The sequence below is a fragment of the Antechinus flavipes genome, chromosome 2 (genome assembly GCF_016432865.1).
Source record: "Antechinus flavipes isolate AdamAnt ecotype Samford, QLD, Australia chromosome 2, AdamAnt_v2, whole genome shotgun sequence".
Lineage (NCBI taxonomy): Eukaryota > Metazoa > Chordata > Mammalia > Dasyuromorphia > Dasyuridae > Antechinus > Antechinus flavipes.
Window position 1 is genome coordinate 432,449,313 of NC_067399.1, and position 17,901 is coordinate 432,467,213.

Sequence of the window (17,901 nt, forward strand, 5' to 3'; positions counted from 1 at the left end):
ATTTTCCCTCCTTCCCCTCAACCCCTTCTCTAGATGGCAAGTAATCCAATATATGTAAACATATTTGTACAATTATCTTGCTGCATAAGAAAGATCAGATAAAAAAGGAAAAAAATGAATAAGAAAACAAAATGCAAATGAACAACATTTATTGTGATTGTTGTTGTTATTGAGTCATTTTAGTTGTGTCAGATGTTTTATAACCTCTTTTGGGGTTTTCTTGGCAGGCCATTTCCTTCTCCAGCTCATTATAAAGATGAGAAAACTGAGACAGACAGGAGTAAATGATCTCCCAGAGTCACAGAGCTAGTGTGCGTCTAGAGCCAGATCTGAACTCTGACTCCTCTTATATTCTTTCTATCATAACGTCATTAACAGGGATAATGAAAAGATCAATGAATTTAGAGATAGACAATCAGAGTTTGAATTTCATCTTTATGTATTAGCTGTGTGGTCTTGGGCAAATCACTGAATCTATCTCATCTTCCAATTGTAGAATGACTACTTAAGATAAAATAAAGAGATTTGAATAAATGGTCTATGAAGGCTATTTCTATTCCAGACTAATAGGATCCTGTGATCTTCCCATCCTGCAGGCCAAGACTTTGAAAGATAATATAAATGCTGGGTAAAGAGCTTTGGTTTGGCAATAAGAAGAACTGTATTCTAACCCTAGCTCACTCATTACCTGGCTGCATGACTCTGGGGATATTTCTCCTATGTAGGGAGCACTGAAAGACATGAAATATTTCAGAGCTTGAATCCACACAGACAATAGGGGGAGACAGAGAGAAGGTTTTGCACTGACCCAGAGACCAGTATTTTATATGTATACATAATGCCACACTTTATTTCTGCAAAATACTTTTCAAGAGAGATCACATAAATTTGTAACAAGAATCAATCTCATGGATTTATTTAAGAAGCAGGTTGGCTTCTGGGTACTCCAGGATATTTTGGTTCCTTAGCATTTCCCCAGTTTTTTGAGCCGGATAGGAGGTTTTTTCCCTCTGTAAAGAAATGAAAAGATAGACCACTATGAGTCACTACAACTACAAAAATCAAGACCTTGAAGTGGGAATGAAAACTCTGCCCAAAATGTCATTAATAGTTCAAGAACAAAATAGAACATTAGGTCAAGAACAAGATAGAAGGAAACTTAAAACACAGAATGTAAAATCTGATCTTAGAAAACAAGAGAATCAAAATATCATCTATTTCATAGACCATCAGATTTGTTTTCTTTTAGAAACCTTTGTTTTGAACCAAAATTAATCTCTTGACAATGTCTCCTCATTGCTTTTGTTTCCTTTTTTTGGAGTGAAGCAGAACAAAACACATTTTTCCTTCTTCACCTCAACAAGCCTTTCAATACAAAGAAACAGTGATTAATATCTTCTCTCTTGTGCTTTTCTCCACACCACTTTTCATTTTCTGTTCCCTAGATTAAACATATATGGGAGTTTTCAAACAGTATCATTACTGTTGATCTTTGTCCTCTAGATAAGATCAAGTGCAGCTAAGGGGTATAGAAGATAAAAGTATGGAGCAGAGAGTTTGGGAGACCTGAGTTCAAATTCAACCTCAGTCACCAGCCATGTAACATTATACAAGTGACTTAATTTGTTTGCCTCTGTTTCCTCATCTTAAAATGAATGTTCATAACACTTTCCTCCCAAAGTTCTTGTAGGGATCAAATGAGGTAATGATCATAAAGTGCTTAACACATTACCTGACATGTTGGAGGTACTATGTAAAAGTAGGCCATTATTGTTTTGACATGCCTCAGAGTCCCTCCATTCTTCCTATTCTCTCTTCCCCCAGAATTTCTACTTCCCATATAAATTAAATCCACTGTTATGCTAGGATCCAGGTCCCCTTCAGCTTAATCATCTTAAATATTGTTTCTTCCCTGTCTATTATCAAGTCTTTAAAAAAATAAAAATATATATTTAAAACTTAACATCGAACATCAATAAAATCAAATTTGCTTAGGGACTATAAATTACTTTTGATGCATAACAAATCATTACTTTTTATGGCTCTGAATTTTAACAATCAGACTAGTCAAAAAAAGTCTGGTAAAGAGTTCTTAATCTTGAGTCTGTGAACTATTTTCTTTTCATATTTCATTATTTCCACTTCATTTGTAATCCTATTTTTTGTTTTATGTCTCTAGAAACATGATTCTGAGAAAGTGTTACTAGACTGTCAAAGGGATATATGCCACAAAAGAAATTAAGAATCTTTAATTTCCCTAGAGAGTCCTGTCAAAAGGAAAATGTGTGTTTAAGGTATAGGTACATTTTAAGCTCTATGTTCTAAGTGCATTTCCAGCTCTGACATTCTATATTTTTTGAGTTGTTAATTTTACCTTGAAACCTGGGGGATTTTTAAAAATTAAGGTGATCTTATTTTTGTTTGTCCCCCTCATCAATGAAGATGAAATTGGAAATCCATGTCAACAATTTAGCTAGACCATGGGAAAACTACCAAATGGTTCCAAGTTCACCTTGAGCAAGACTTATAAATGGATTAAACCTATCAGTCCCTTGGAATGTCCATGTCACACCAGAAAATGGGAGTTCTTCAAAATCCTTCACATTGAGAGCACAAGTCTGGGATCAGCATAGTATATCAGGCTTAGGTAGTTTCCATCTCTCCCAGTAACCAAGAATGAGGCTTCTGGTAGGGAATAAAGCTAGAGGAAGTATTAGAATAACTTTTCCTATGCAGGGAAGAAATTGAAATCTTAATCCTCTCTAATGGGCTGAAGCTCAGGTTTATGCACTGAGGTCCCAAGCACATGAGGCTAGATAGCAATTGGATGATACTCTATTAATATATGCTTGGAGAAAGAATGGCTCCACCCATTCCCTGCAAGATTTGATGTGTTGCATAGGAAATGATGTAGAGATGACTTTGGTGGGTGGAGAGAGAGAGAGGAGCAAGGAGAGAGGCAGAGAGACTGCTGGCGGGGTTCATGTCCCAGCTGCTCACATTCCTATCGCCATCCCCCTTCACCTCCACAAAGAATAAAGATTGAGGATTTTCCCTTAACCTGAATTCCTGACTCCAGCTGATTTTAAAATACACGGTCATCACAATCCTCAATCTCCATTTTAGCATTCATAGTTTCACTAGGCCCAACCCTTGGCCATTTCATCAAGTTGTTCCTTTAATATGGAAGGTTCTCCCCTTTTCTCAAGTTGGTTCACATCATATCCATTATTCAAACCTCCCCTTTTCCCCTCTTCCTTCCTCCTCTCAACTCACTGACATTTCCTTTCTTTGAACTCCTTTGTTGTTATTGTTCTTCAGTCATTTCTATCATGTCTGATTCTTTCATGATCCCATTTGAGATTTTTGTGGTAAAAAATACTGATCCTCTTTGAGAATGAAGGATGAACAATTGGAAAGTTGTGCTATTTCCTTCTCCAGCTTATTTTAAAGACATTGAAACTGTAGCTAACAGGATTTAGTGACTTACCCAGAAACACATTGATAGAAACTGAGGCCAGGATTTGATAGTCTTTAGGAAAGAGTAGTAAACAACAAATTGTGAGTCTTATTTGCATTATAATGCTTTTTCTCATGATTTTTGTGACTTGGGCAAGTAAATTATCTTCCCTGGAATTTAGTTTCCTCTTCTTTAAAATATAGTAGCTGGCCTGTATACTCTATAAGATTACTTTCAGGTCTGATATACTACATTTTAAAGAGTCAGATTTAATTTAATTCAATACAACAAGGATTTCTTATGCTTCTGATGTGTTCTAGGCCCTAGAGATAAAAATAAATAAATAAAACAATTCTTGTCATCAAGGAGTTTAATCTATTTGAGTGAAATACAAAATGTATACTCAGTAAGCACAAAATAATTTGTTGGAGAAATGGGGAGGATAGTTCAGTCACTCAGAGGATTGGGAAAAGTTAACCTTGTACAGTAGATAACAATTGAAAAAAAAAAAAAAAAGACTTGTCCAAGAAATAGAGCTATAGAAGGGCATTGTTCCAAGCTCAGGATCCATCCTATGCAAAGGTTGGAGTAAATGGAATTTGAAGTGAGGAAAACATAGTCAGTTTGACTGAGATTAAAAGTGCATAAAGGAGTTTAACCAATAAAAAATCTATGAGTATATAGCATGTTATTTAATTCTCCTGATTCTTTTTATTATATTAGATGTATGTATATCTGGGGTCTCCAGATAAGAGTATCAAGAAACTTTGAGGAGGAGGAATCTGCCAAATTGTGGCAAGATGTCTCCAGTGATCTGGTCACTGGACCCAGATGGCTCTGAAGGTGAAAGTGAGATTGGTGACTTTGCACAGCCCTCCCTCACTTAAATCTAATTCACTTGCATGCCATGACTTCATTGGTGAGATTCATCATCTTCTTTGAAAGAGCAAACAACAGAATGAATCCAGCCATTCTGGAGAGCAATCTGGAATTATGCCCAAAAAGTTATCAAACTGTGCATATCCTTTGATCCAGGAGTGATTCTATTGGGCTTATACCCCAAAGAGATACTAAAAAAGGGAAAGGGACCTGTATGTGCCAAAATGTTTGTAGCAGCCCTGTTTGTAGTGGCTAGAAACTGGAAAATGAATGGATGCCCATCAATTGGAGAATGGCTGGGTAAATTGTGGTATATGAATGTTATGGAATATTATTGCTCTGTAAGGAATGACCAGCAGGATGAATACAGAGAGGCTTGGAGAGACCTACATGGACTGATGCTAAGTGAGATGACCAGAACCAGGAGATCATTATACACTTCGACAACGATATTGTATGAGGATGTATTCTGATGGAAGTGGATTTCTATGACAAAGAGACTTAACTGAGTTTCAATGGATAAATGATGGACAGAAACAGTTACACCCAAAGAAGGAATACTGGGAAATGAATGTGAACTATTTGCATTTTTGATTTTCTTCCCGGGTTATTTTTACCTTCTGAATCCAATTCTCCCTGTGCAGCGGGAGAACTGTTCAGTTCTGCAAATATGTATTGTATCTAGGATATACTGCAACATATGTAACATATATAGGACTGCTTGCCATCTAGGGGAGGGGGGTGGAGGGAGGGAGGGGAAAAAACGAAACATAAGCGATTGCAAGGGATAATGTTGTATAAAAATTATCCTGGCATGGATTCTGTCAATACAAAGTTATTAAATAAAATAAAATTTAAAAAAAAAAAAAAAAGAAAGAGCAAACAACATAGGGAAATCAGAATTTAGATCCATGACTTTGAAGCCTTGTACTAGCCCTTAGATCCTTAACCTGAGCACAAGCAGTTCCTGAGGAAACATGTACTAACTTACTGATAAAGGAATTATAAAACACAAACCTCAGTCTCTAGATAGTTCTAGAAAGGGCACTTAAGGTCATCTGGTTGACAAAAGAGGAAATCTAGATTTATAGAGGAATATGACTTGCCCAAGATCATGAAGCAAGTTAGTAACTGACTTATGACTAGATCTCATATTTCCTAGATCCAAGACAAGGATTGTTTCTCCCCCCCCCCCCCCCTCCATGTTATAAAATGTACTCAAGGGAACTTTTATGAAAACTCTTTACTATACACTGTACTCTTCTTTGACATAGTTGTAGTAGTGACGCAATTGATATCATTTTCATTCCTCTCTCTGTCGATTTGATCCAAGTAATTGTGTGGAATTTATTCATATTTAGACAGATCTAAGTAAATAAAGGTATCTTTAAATACTAGAAAGAACACTGGATTAGGTGTAAGCAGACCCAGAGTTGAATCCTATATCTGTACCTTATTCAATGGGAAGCCTTAGGCAAGTCAGTGCCCCCTCCTTCATGGTCCTTGTCACATGAAGGTTTGGGACTAGATTAGGTTCCCCTTTCAGTTGGTTACCTGCTTTCATAACTGAAGGAGCTTGGAACAATGCCTTCTATAGTTCTATTTCTTGGACAAGTCTTTTTTTCAATTGTTATCTACTGTACAAGGGTAACTTTTCCCAATCCTCTGAGTGATTGAACTATCCTCCCCATTTCTCCAACAAATTAATTTGTGCTTACTGAGTTTCCTTAAAGTTAGTGGAAATAAAAATGAAAAAAAATTTCCCTTCCAAATTCATGAACCTGATGAAGTTTTTCAAGTAACCCCTTGTGAGAGGCCTATCCCAGGGATGCCAAATTAAGAATTCCTGGCCTAAATGGCCTCAAAGATTGTCTCAAGTTCCTACTTCTAAGGAATGAAATCATTGAGCTTTAAAATGTTATCTTTAAAGAAAGTCATGGGTAGCACTTACCGAGTATTCTCACAGAATACACATTTATTACTATAAGTCTTTCCATCAGTGCCACAGAGAGGGTCATATTGTCTGGTGCATATACCAGTCCTCACTGATGAGCAGTTAACCTAGAATAATAAAACAGATTGATTTTCCTATTATATCACAGACCTAGCTGCTAACAGCTTTAAAGCTTGGAGGGAGCTATACCAACCACAAACATTTATCAAATACACACTATATGCCAGGCAATATATTAACTACTGAAGATATAAAAAAGAAAAAAAAGAAAGAAAAAAATTTCTGCCATCAAAGAGTAGGGAGATAAGATTGCTTGTGGATAGCTGGGCTGTCATCAACAGTCTAATGAGGGAGATAACATACAAATGATTATAAAAAGCTAAGGGGCACACAGTGTATGGAATGCCAGGCTTGGGTTCAGGAAGACTGGACTGTATATCCAGCCTCAGATACCTACTAGCCTGTAACACTAGACAAGTCACTTCCTTAATAGGAATTCCCCTCTATAATGTATCTGACAAAAATTCATCCAACCTTGACGTGAATAACTCTACTGGGTTTAGGGATCCTTTTAGGAAAGTCTATAAACTCTCACAAGGCTGCCATAAAGAATCAGTTGGGAAAAATTTGTGCCCATGGATTCCACCATGATGAGGTCAGTATAGTTCCTTGCCGATGGAATATTTCCTGATGAGCAATACTTCTAAACTGATCTATCTGGTGTCGCTGGACTCTACATTATATCTTCCAGAACCTTTAAATTTTTGCAAAGCTTGCTTTCAGGGCCTGAAAAGTTTTCTTTTCTCACACTGTTGTGGCATTTCTACCTTCCTTCAAGGCTTAACTAAGGTAGGATTTTCTACATGAGGACTTTGTTGACCCCTCATTATTAGCGCCACTCTTTTTTCTGAAGTTTCTTTCTATTCCATTTGAGTGGATTCTGGAGTTACTTATTTGTCTAAAATAGCATATAAGTTCTCTGAAGCCAAAACTTTATTTTTTTCGTTGTATCCCTATGATCAACCACATATTAGTCCATGGAATTCTTGGTGAGAAATCACCCTTTATCCTTGCAGATCTGTAACTGTTCTATAATAGTGATGGGATCTCAAAGTTGGAAGAAATCTCAGAAGGGAAATAATCCAATAGTTTTAAAAGGGAATCTCTGCTACAACTACCAGAAAGGCTTGTCTACACTCTGCTAAAATGTTTCCATTGCTGGGGAATTCTCTACCTCCCAAGGCAAGTATTTCACTTTATAACAGTTTTAATTATCAATTTTCCCCCTTAGATCAAGCCAAAATTTCCTCTTTGTAAGGATTCTTCACTATTCTTACTTCTACTTTCTTTCAGTAATTATTCTTCCTCAGATTAATATTTACAATTTCTTAAAATAATCTTCATACGGCATAATCTTCTTTCCATGATCCAGCCTCACTCATCCTTCCCTTGTTTGCTTCAGTTAGCAATGCTCTTCCTAATACATATTGCCATGATGTAATATAAAAAATACTGTAGATGGAATCTGACCAGAATAGAATGTAGGACTATCATTTCTCTTTTTCTGGAGATGATACCACTCTTAATATAACTTAGAATCACATTAGTATAACCTCCTTAGACTTTAGTTCCCCATCTATATATGAAGGGATTGTAGTAAATGGATTCTCATATAGAGAGCTAATATTTTGAGCTAATATTCAATATTTCCCTCTTTTGACTTCACTTTCCTCTTCAATAATATGGGGGAAATACCACTAACTTTCCTCTAACCTTTGGAAGACTTGTGAGATTCAACTAAGAGAATATGCAACAATCACATTGGAGAAAGCAAAATATTATAAAAATGGGGACTCTTGAGTGATAGCTATCCTATGATCGATATGAAACTTTGTCAATGGAGAGAAATCTGGAGCTCATCACTTAAAGCTGATACATAGAAATAAACCCTATGAAATGCTCTGGGTTCCATATTGAAGGCTCCTAACCATTTCAGAGAACTTTTCCTACTTTTTTCGATTTCTTTATTTTTTGTTCTTTTTATCAACAAGCAGATTTTCACAATCACAAAAAAAACCCACAAAAATGATCATTGATAAGAGAATGAAAATAAACATTGAAGCTTACTTCATTGCTCACAATGTCATTGAGTTTCACAATAGGAGAGCTAGGAAAAATATTAGAACAGCTAATATAGACCAAGGGAATTCAAAACAAAGAAAACAGAATGTTAGAGCTAGAAGCTTGCTCAGAACATAGAATGTCAAAACTGTAGGAGACCTAAAAAAATACAACATAGAACAGCATAGAACTCAATGAATCAGAGGTGGAAGAGACAATATAAAACATGGAATATCAAGCACAGAACACAAAATGTCAGAGCTGGAAGGGATCCCAAAATATAAAAGATGCAATGTCAGAACATAGACCAAAAAATATCAGTGCTGCATTTTACTCTCCATTTAATATTCCATATTCAAGCACAGAATGTAAAATGTCAGAGCTTGAAGGAAACCTCTAATATAAAATATCAGACTTGGAAGGCATTTCACAACATAAAAAATTAGAGAACAACTTGTACCATATCTTCATTTAAATCTGAAGGAAGCTGAAACCCAGAAAGAGAAAAGGACTTATCCAAGTTACAATAACTTTGATCTTAGGTGAATGGTGCTACTAAGGGCTGGATGTTGAATAGACAGCATGAATCAATGACCCCTTCACCATGGCATGGGGGATGTGTTAAAATGATAAAGTAGAAGCTCTTCTTACCACTCGTATTTCTTGAGCTTGGGCAGTATCTAGGAAACAAATTATAAAAAGGTTAAGTTTGTCTTTTTTCAGTGTGGATATACTTTGGGAGTTGGGGAAGAAGAATAAGGGAACCAGAGCACACTCCAGCTTATAGCCCCAGCCTCTCCACCTAATCTTCCATATCTCTGCAGCCTCCCTACTGCTATTGCATTGATCTTCCCACATACCCCCAGTCCCAGGAAATGTGGCAGAATTAAACAAAAGTCCAGTTAATTGAAGAAATATACATTTTTTTCTTTCAATTATTTCACTTATAAATCCTTGACAGTGAATAAGGATACATGACTTCATCTTCACTATGCTAATCAATCACTGTGTAACTTTGAACAAATCTCTATCATTGCATTTTACTCTCCATTCTGATTTCCTTCTACTCCTGATATTTGATGTTTAAATGTTTGAAAGTCACATTTACAACACATTCTGTGTTGTAAATGTAAATGTAAAACATTCTATGTTTTATGTCACATATTTTACATATTGTATTATATATTATTATTCCTTTGATTTAATCAAGGTTTGTTAAGATTCTATCATATTGGAGAAGCTTTGAGAGGGGTAAAAAATTTAAGGCAAGAGACCTTTTCACCAGAAAAGATACAAACACAAATAAATATAATATCATGTAAAATCTGATAAGTACAATAGGAAATGCCAAGATTTCTTGGAGCAATGTGGTTTTGGAACTGGTATTTTTACAGATAGAATAGAAGGCAGGATATTTCAAGCTAAGAAAACTGAGTAGTCATAGAAACAAGAGCACTGTTTGGATAATCATCACCCTTTCAAATGTTATTAATAATCTCCTATCTGCTAAATTAAATGTCTTTTTTTTTCTCATTCCCCATCCATCTTGATCTCTTTCTGAAATTTTCAACATTGCTGATCAGTGCAATATCCCAGGCATTCCCTCATCTCTGAGTTTCGATGGCACTACTCTCCTGGTTTTCCTTCTTTCTGTTCCATCACAATCTATTTTGTTGCCTTTTCATTCTGATAACTTTGCATAGGGATTTGTCATGGCCTCTCTTCTCTCCCAACATTTCCACTCTTACTAACTTGATCAGCTTCCATAGGTTCAATATTATCTCTTTGCAGGTGATTCAGAAAGCTACATAGCAAATTCTCATGTTTTTTTCTGAGCTCTAATCCTATATCATGGACTGTCTCATTCTGGATATCCCAAAGGTATCTTCAATCTTAACATGATCAAATATATCTCCTTCTCTCCCAAACCTACTTAATCCTACTTTCCCTATTTTTATCTATGGAACCATTATACTTTGAGACAGCTAGATTTACAGTGTGAAAGCCATTTTAGACTTTCTTTTTTAAACTGTTAATTTGGTCTATAAAATCAAATAGTCTGCTTTCCTTGTCTGATCATAAATATTCAGAATTAAGCCAGTAGTAATACCCTTAAGGAATAAATGTGGTAAGTCTGTTCCACACAGAAGTATGTCCTTTTTAACTGTCCTTTTTTGGGAGTTATTTTCAGTTTATTGATACAATGACTTCATCTGTCATGTCATATAGAGAGCATCTTATCCCCTGCCCACTTTCTACTAAAAAATAAATGAATAGAAATAGAACTTTTCTTCTTCACATCCTCTCATTTAGAAAAAAAGTAGAAAAATATAATAAATATGCATAGTCCCACAAAACAAATTCCCCCAATGACTGTACACAAGAATATATATGCATATATATATACATATTTATATCTACATCTATATAATCTTTTTCCATATCTAATCATTTAGATTTCTTTAATTTCTAACATGTTTCATTATCTCAAAGGCCCACTTAACTCTGACATTCTCTAAGTATTTCCATATGAGTAAAATAAATAATTCTGAGAGATCATTTTACCTTCCCCTTTTTTATATGACTTGTGAAATAAGTGACATATTAATCAGATTCCTTGTTTTCTTCTTGGTGTCTTCCCCTCAGATATAAAAACTGGAAAGATTAGTTCATTTGAGCCTTAAGAACTCAGTTTCAATCTTGACTCTGCAAGTAATTCTTTTGTGGAATATTACAAGAGTTAGTTCTCTTCTCTGACATTCAGTTTCCTAATTCTCACAGTAGTAATAATGGCAGTTAGGCTACCTGCCTCTCGGGGGTTGTAAATAAAAAGATTTCCAAATAAAAATAGTCATTGAGCTGGAAAGGACCTCAGAACCATTTAATCTAACCCACTGATTTTGTGGATGAGGAAACTGGAAAGTTACACAGATAATAAATGAAAAACTTAAACCCCAGTGCTTTTATCTAAATCTAATTTATTATTCTTATCTGTCTTCATTAAAACTTTCTTCTATTGACTCACTGAGGCATCAAATAACAATTGGAGTTTCAAACAATTAATGTTTCTTTTGAAGTCTTGGAAGATGGGCTTATGGTCTAAGCAATTGGCCTAGCTAATGGTGGTAATGCTTATCATTAGAAGTATAGTTCCTAGAGGATGCGTGTTTTGCCCATAGTAGCTCATAAAAAAATCTAATAACATATTGATTGTTTGAGAGGCAGGGGAAGAAGAAGAATCCATATGAAAGAAATCTAAGGTCTCTGGAAATTTCAAAGTAACTTTCACCTGAGCTCTGATTTCCCTTGTTTTCCCTGGTAAAAGAATGGCCTTTTTATCTAGTGTTTTGTGTTTTCAGGGGTTTAAAAATGATTCCCAGAAAAAGGTAGCTCAGTAGGAATAAAAATAACTCTAATTTCTGGACAAATTAAAAGTAATCCAAAGCCCTTTTCATTGTCCTACCTACCAAAGGTAGGATTTCAATGCTTTTAAAAGGCAGATTATTTGGTCACTTTTTACTCAAGTATTTACAGGTCTCTTCAGCAATTAATTCCTTGTTGTGTAAGGTTACATTGCCTCTTGATTTATCAGTCCTTTTATACCTCTTTATGTATAAATTGTTTCCCCCATCTGAACATAAATTCTTTAAGTGTAGACAGTTTGTCTTTGTATCTGTAGGGTTTTTAATCTTTCCTAACATACAACAGGCTCTTTTTTATTATTTTTTTTTATTTTCCAAAAATATGCATATAGTTTTCAACCTTACAAAACCTTGTGTTTCTAATTTTTTTCCATCTTTTCCCCTTATCCCCTCCCCTAGAAGGCAAGTAATACAATATATGTTTAACATGTGAAATTCTGACTGAGTCTTGAAGGAAACTAGGGGTTCTAAGAAATAGAAATGTGAAATAACATTTCAGACATAATAAACAGCCAATGCAAAAGAATGGACATGGGGAAACAGTGTCTAGTGTGAGAAGAAGCAAATAGTCCAATATGGCTAGATTGTGTGGAGGGAAGTGATGTGAAGATTACAGAAGTAAGGAGAGATCAACTTGCGAAGAGTTGTAAATGGAAGACAAAAGAGTTTTACGTAGGTAGCTGAAAACTGCTGGAGCTTTGAAAACTTTGAAAAACTTACTTGAGTAAGAAAATGAAATGGGAAAATAATTTTAGCAGCTAGATGGGGTTTGGACTAGAGAGATGGAGAAAAGAGGTCTAAGTGATGATGGTGACTTTATAAGTGCAGTACAGAGGTTTTATGGAAGCATAAATGACAAAATTTGGTTTAGATTCATGAGGATAGTGAGACTGAAAAATCAAATGTGACCCCAAAGATGAGATTTCAGGTAACTAGATGGTGCTGTTTTGGACAGAAATAGAGATATTTGAAAAGTTAATGTGTTTTGGAAAGGTAAAGTATCTTTCTTTGGAACTCATGAATTTCTGGGATATCCATTTGGAAAAACTGGTGGGTAGTTGGTGATACATAACTAGAGTTCAAAAGTCAGATCAGAGGTATTTCAGATCAGATCAAATATATAGATCAGATGGTTTTCCTTAGAGTTGATAATTGAACTTACAAGGACTGAAAAGGTGATTAGGTGAGAGTATATAGTCAGAAAGGAGAAGAGGATCAATACCAGGGTTTGGGGGATAAACCCAAAGTTGATGGTTATATTATTGATGGTAATCTAGCAAAAAAGACTAAGGAGAAGTGAGAGGACTACAAAGAGGACCAAGAGAAAATTAGACTACCTTGAAAATGCAGAGAGAAATGAGTGGTTAACACTTTTGTTTGCTGAACAGTTTAAGAAGGATAAAGATTAAGGAAAAGTCAATATGGCAAGTAAGACACCAAAGATAACATTCGAGAAAATTGTTTCATTTGAATGATTAGGATGGAATCCAAATTATACAGTGCTTAATTAAATTAATTAAAATGAGATGAGAAAGGGGGTTTCATCTGGAAATAGTTTTTTCAAGGAGTTTGAAAAAAAGAAGAAAAAAGAGAATGACAATAAGTGAGAATGACCTATAGGGGCTTTTTTTTTTTTTTAAGTTAGAGGAATTATTAGGTAGCTTTGTAGAAAAAGAATCACAGAATTAGAGAACTGAAAAGGGGCTTAGCAGACATTTATTTTGACGTATGCAAAAAAGAATGCCTATATTAACATACATGACAAATGGTCATGGTCATCTAGTTATTGCTTGAATCCCTCCAAGGAGGGAAATCCACTTCATCCTGTGACATGTCAGGTCACTACTGGACAGCTTTCATTGTTAAGAATTTTTTTCTTTCATCGAGCCTAAATTTTCTTCCTTTAAATTTCCAAATATTTGTCCTGATGATGCCACAATGTTTGTAGACAAAAAAAAAAAAAAAAAAAAAAAAAAAAGACCAAGCCTGTTTTCCAGGACAGCCACTATGACAAAGAGACTTTCAGTTATATAATTTTCTAGACACATAATGTTCTTGAATTCTCAAATCAGGGAATCTTAGAGTTCTAAAATCACTGGATCTTAGAAGTGAGAAACAGCATTTTGAATTCTAAAATTGTGCTTCTAATCAATCTTGGACATCAGGGCAAAAAATTAAAGAAACCAAAAATGTCTACCCTTGAGAAAAACAGACATTTCAGCAATGCAATCAAATGATATTCACCTTGGGAGAGACCTCAGAAACTATCTGATCTAATGAATGCCTACGCAAGAATAATCCCCAGAAAATACATAACAATTATTCTTCTGTCCTTGCTTGACCATCTTCAATGGGTGAGTGGAGGGTGGCAGGTCTTTTAGACTCTCTAACCATGTGTTTTCTCATCTGTAAAATGAAGGCATTGGATAGATCATCTCTAAGATCCCTTCTAGTTCTAAATATGTCATTCTGTGACTTTTGTTTGGCTCTCTTCCCCTCCCGCTCTTGCATGTTTTGTACATAAGAATAGCATGAGATTCTCTATCACATATTATAATCTAAAACAGTCTGTATTTGCAGCAGTTTCTTGATCTTACCAGGTTAATTATCCTGTTGAAAAAGGGTTTGCATTTTATTCAGCATGTTCTGTTCTTGATGAAATTTTCATAGTTCTTTGTAATCATGTGTAATCATATTCATGGCAATAAAAATTGGTTTGGCTCCAAACAGCAGAATGGGATAGGGAAAGAAGCATGTTTGGGCTGAATATAAAAGATTTCTAATAAGGAAATCTGCCCCTCAAAATAAAATGAACAACATTGGAAAGCAATGAAAAGTTTGTCATTGGCATTTTACTTTTTCTTTTTTTTTTCTTTTTTGCTGAGACAATTGGGGTTAAATGACTTGCTCGGGTCACACAGCTAGGAAGTGTTAAGTGTCTGAAACTAGATTTGAACTCAGTTCTTCCTGACTTCAGGGCTAGTGCTCTATCCACTGCTCTACCTAGCTTCCCCATCACTGACATTTTTCAAGCAGAAATTGGGTAATTCCTTCCTGGGATATCTACAGAAAAGATTCTTGGCTTGGGGCCATGAAAGGATGGATCTAATCTCCTCTGAAGTTTTGATTCAGAGATTCTATATTTATATGAATTTTTTCTATAGAGTGGGGTTTAGACTCGTGATTTCATTTGTATGAGGAGCTCTCACTAAGTATATTCCCTCACCCATACAGAACCACCTGCCCTGAAGCCCATAGTGTTGGTGTGACCTTACATATTAATAGTCAAGAAGATATGGCTTCAGATCCCTCCTCAGACACTTAGCACATGGGCAAGTCACATTACCTCCTTGCTCCTCATTTTTGTCATTTTTAAAAAATGAGGAAGTTAGGTTTTGATGATTTCTAGGATCTTCGACTCCTGTGGTTCTGTAAAATTCTGTAGATTTTAAAATTCTGTTAGAATTCTTTTCAAAAGTTAACAATTGAGATAGCACTTCAGTATGAATAAAAGCCCTTTCCTCACAACACTCTCATGAGATTACTAGACCAATGATTATTATTTCTAAGTTACAGATTGATCAGGAAACAGGTTCAAAGAGATAAATTAACTTGTCTCAGAGGTAATAATCAGAGGCAAGATTTGAAGACCTTAAATTGAAGGCTATTTTCACTACATCTCAGATAATTTTTGATTCTGTCCTCAAATAACACAAATAACAGATCATGGATGCAATGTTATTGGTTTGGTGATGAGTAGATCTGGGACCATATCTTGACACAGTCACCAGCTGTATGACTCAGCATTCACTTAATACCACTTTCTTCAATGTAAAAATAAATGCAGCAATTTCTAAAAACATTTACTTTGTATAGTCATTAGGATCACATGAAATCATAAAAATAATAAAAACACCATGTTAAATAAATTAGCCTTTATCTAGTACTTAAAGGTTTTCAGAGCTCTTTACATGTTTATCTCATCTCTTCTTAATTTCCTTGTGAGTAGGATGTTATTATTATCCCACTTCAATAGATAAGAAAATTAGTTAAAAGAAATGAAATTACTTTCTTGATATCACAGAACCAATGAGTACCTGAGGTAGGATTTGAATTTAGAACTTCTTGAATTCAAGAGGGCCACCTAGATGTCTCTATCTCTGTGTGTCCACCTGTTTTTCTGCCTCTCCATTCCTCCCTTCCTTTCTCACTCTCTTCCTCTCCTTCTCCTCTCTCTCTCTCTTGCTTTCTCCCTCTCTCTCTTCCTCTTTCTGTCCCTCTCTTTCTGTCTCTTTTTCTCTTTCTTTTTGTCTCTCTTTTTTTTCCTCTCTCTCTCTCTCTCTCTCTCTCTCTCTTCTCTCTCTCTCTCTCTTCTCTTTCTCTTTCTTTCTCTCTGTTTTTTCCTCTGTAAAAGAGAGATAATAAAACTCCTGTTCCCTCCCATATAGCATAGTTGTGGAGAAAGCTTCTAGCCTTTGAATTGTTTCACCAGCATTTAGCTTCTATACATTAACTTTTAAAAACTCTTATTAGGTGCAGCCAGAGTCAAACTGGGCTTTGGGGTTGTCTGAAGGTTAGGGCCCCACTCTGAGGATGGTGTATGCAAGGAAACTTACCCAAGAAGCAGCACAGAGCCAGGGAGAGCAGCATGACTGTGCCAAAAAGTCTCATGATCAGACTGCTTTACCCTAGCTGAAGCTGAAAGTAAAATATTTCCAGAGGAGGTAACTGCCCTGAGTTCCCAAGAACCTGGGAGGCTGTTTTATGTAGGGGCCATGGGTACCACCTGATGAATAACATCATGCTCTCAGATGGTCTCCAATCACAGACCAACCCTAACTTGGCTCTCTTCCCCCTTGTCTCCTTGCCTAGAGATGGATGTGGGTTTTAGCCAATCAGTTCCACTTTCCCCAAATAGTTCCACATAATCCCCAAATTCTGTTCTGGCAGTAAGTAGTCAGGGCAGTGGTGAGTGACTTAATCCCTCTTCCCTCACTACCATATTCTAGTAAGGAAAAATATTTATGGCCTCCTTTAACCCCAAACCTTTCCCTCCTTCAGCCTTGTGTATCCCCTCCTCTGAATCTCCCCCATATATGTGTACTCTCCTTTTCGGTTTGGGCATTTATTCAGTCTTTCTCTTCTGTGTATTTTTATATGTTCTTAGAATCTCCCCTTTGTAATTTGTTTCTTATAGATGCCCTCATTCTTGCCCACATACACTGTTTCCATCCTTTTTGTGTATTTAAATATGAGGGTATTTGTGTTTCTGTGTGTGTCTGTGTGTATGCTTGTCTGAAATCTGGCTTCTGAAGTAGATAGAAAACTGGACCTGAAATCAAGATCTAAATTTAAATCTGGCCCACAACATAACCCGCCTGTGTGATTCTGGTCACAACTCTCTCTCAGGTTTGTTGTGAGGATCAAATGAGATAATTATATGAAAAACTCTTAGTAGTGGGACTTGAAGTTAGTAGAAATTTAATAAATGCATGTTTCCTTCCTTCCCCTGGCTTTTCTTCTATTTTTTTTTTAATTTTTAAAGTTTTGATTTTCAAAACATATGCATAGATAGTTTTGAACATCCCTCCTTACAAAATCCTGTGTCCTAAGTTTTGTTCTCTGTCCCTTCCCTCCACCCACTTCCCAAGACAGTAAGTAATCCAATATATGTTAAACATGTGCAATTCTTCTACACATATTTCCATAATTATCATGTTGCACAAGAGCAATCAGATAAAAAGGAGAAAGGATGAGAAAGAAAACAAAGTGCAAGTAAATTACAACAAAAAAGTTAAAATATTATGTTGTGATCCATACTCAGTCCCTATAATGTCCAGATTAGCTCTCTAGAGGACCTTGGGTTCAGCCTGAGTCCTTGGTCTTAATGGGGGAGTTCAGGAGGCAGGAGAGCCACCAGAAGGATGGTCAAAGAGAGAATGTCTCTCTCCCAATCTTTCTTAGCCCAATTACATTTACATTTACATCACAACAATATACTATGTATATGTGAACTAGAGAACTATTACATCACATAAGTATATATGTGAACTAGAAAACCATAA

General features: G+C 35.7%; 1 protein-coding gene across 1 annotated transcript; it reads right to left on the reverse strand.

Moving 5' to 3' along the window:
• Positions 1-821: 821 nt before the first annotated feature.
• Positions 822-16,580, reverse strand: LOC127550243 (ovomucoid-like). Its single transcript, XM_051978971.1, has 4 exons — positions 16,453-16,580; positions 9,066-9,094; positions 6,291-6,400; positions 822-1,010 (listed from the first exon to the last, which is right to left on the reverse strand). Exons 1-4 carry the CDS (start codon positions 16,505-16,507, stop codon positions 965-967), a joined length of 240 nt encoding a protein of 79 aa, XP_051834931.1. The 5' UTR covers positions 16,508-16,580; the 3' UTR covers positions 822-964.
• Positions 16,581-17,901: the final 1,321 nt, after the last annotated feature.

Coding starts and splice junctions, on each gene's coding strand:
- LOC127550243 (XM_051978971.1), bottom strand. CDS start 16,507: ATGAGACTTTTTGGCACAGTCATGCTGCTCTCCCTGGCTCTGTGCTGC. Junction 6,401..9,065: donor AAGCTCAAGAAATACGAGTG/GTAAGAAGAGCT, acceptor TTATTATTCTAG/GTTAACTGCTCATCAGTGAG. Junction 1,011..6,290: donor GTATTCTGTGAGAATACTCG/GTAAGTGCTACC, acceptor ATTTCTTTACAG/AGGGAAAAAACCTCCTATCC.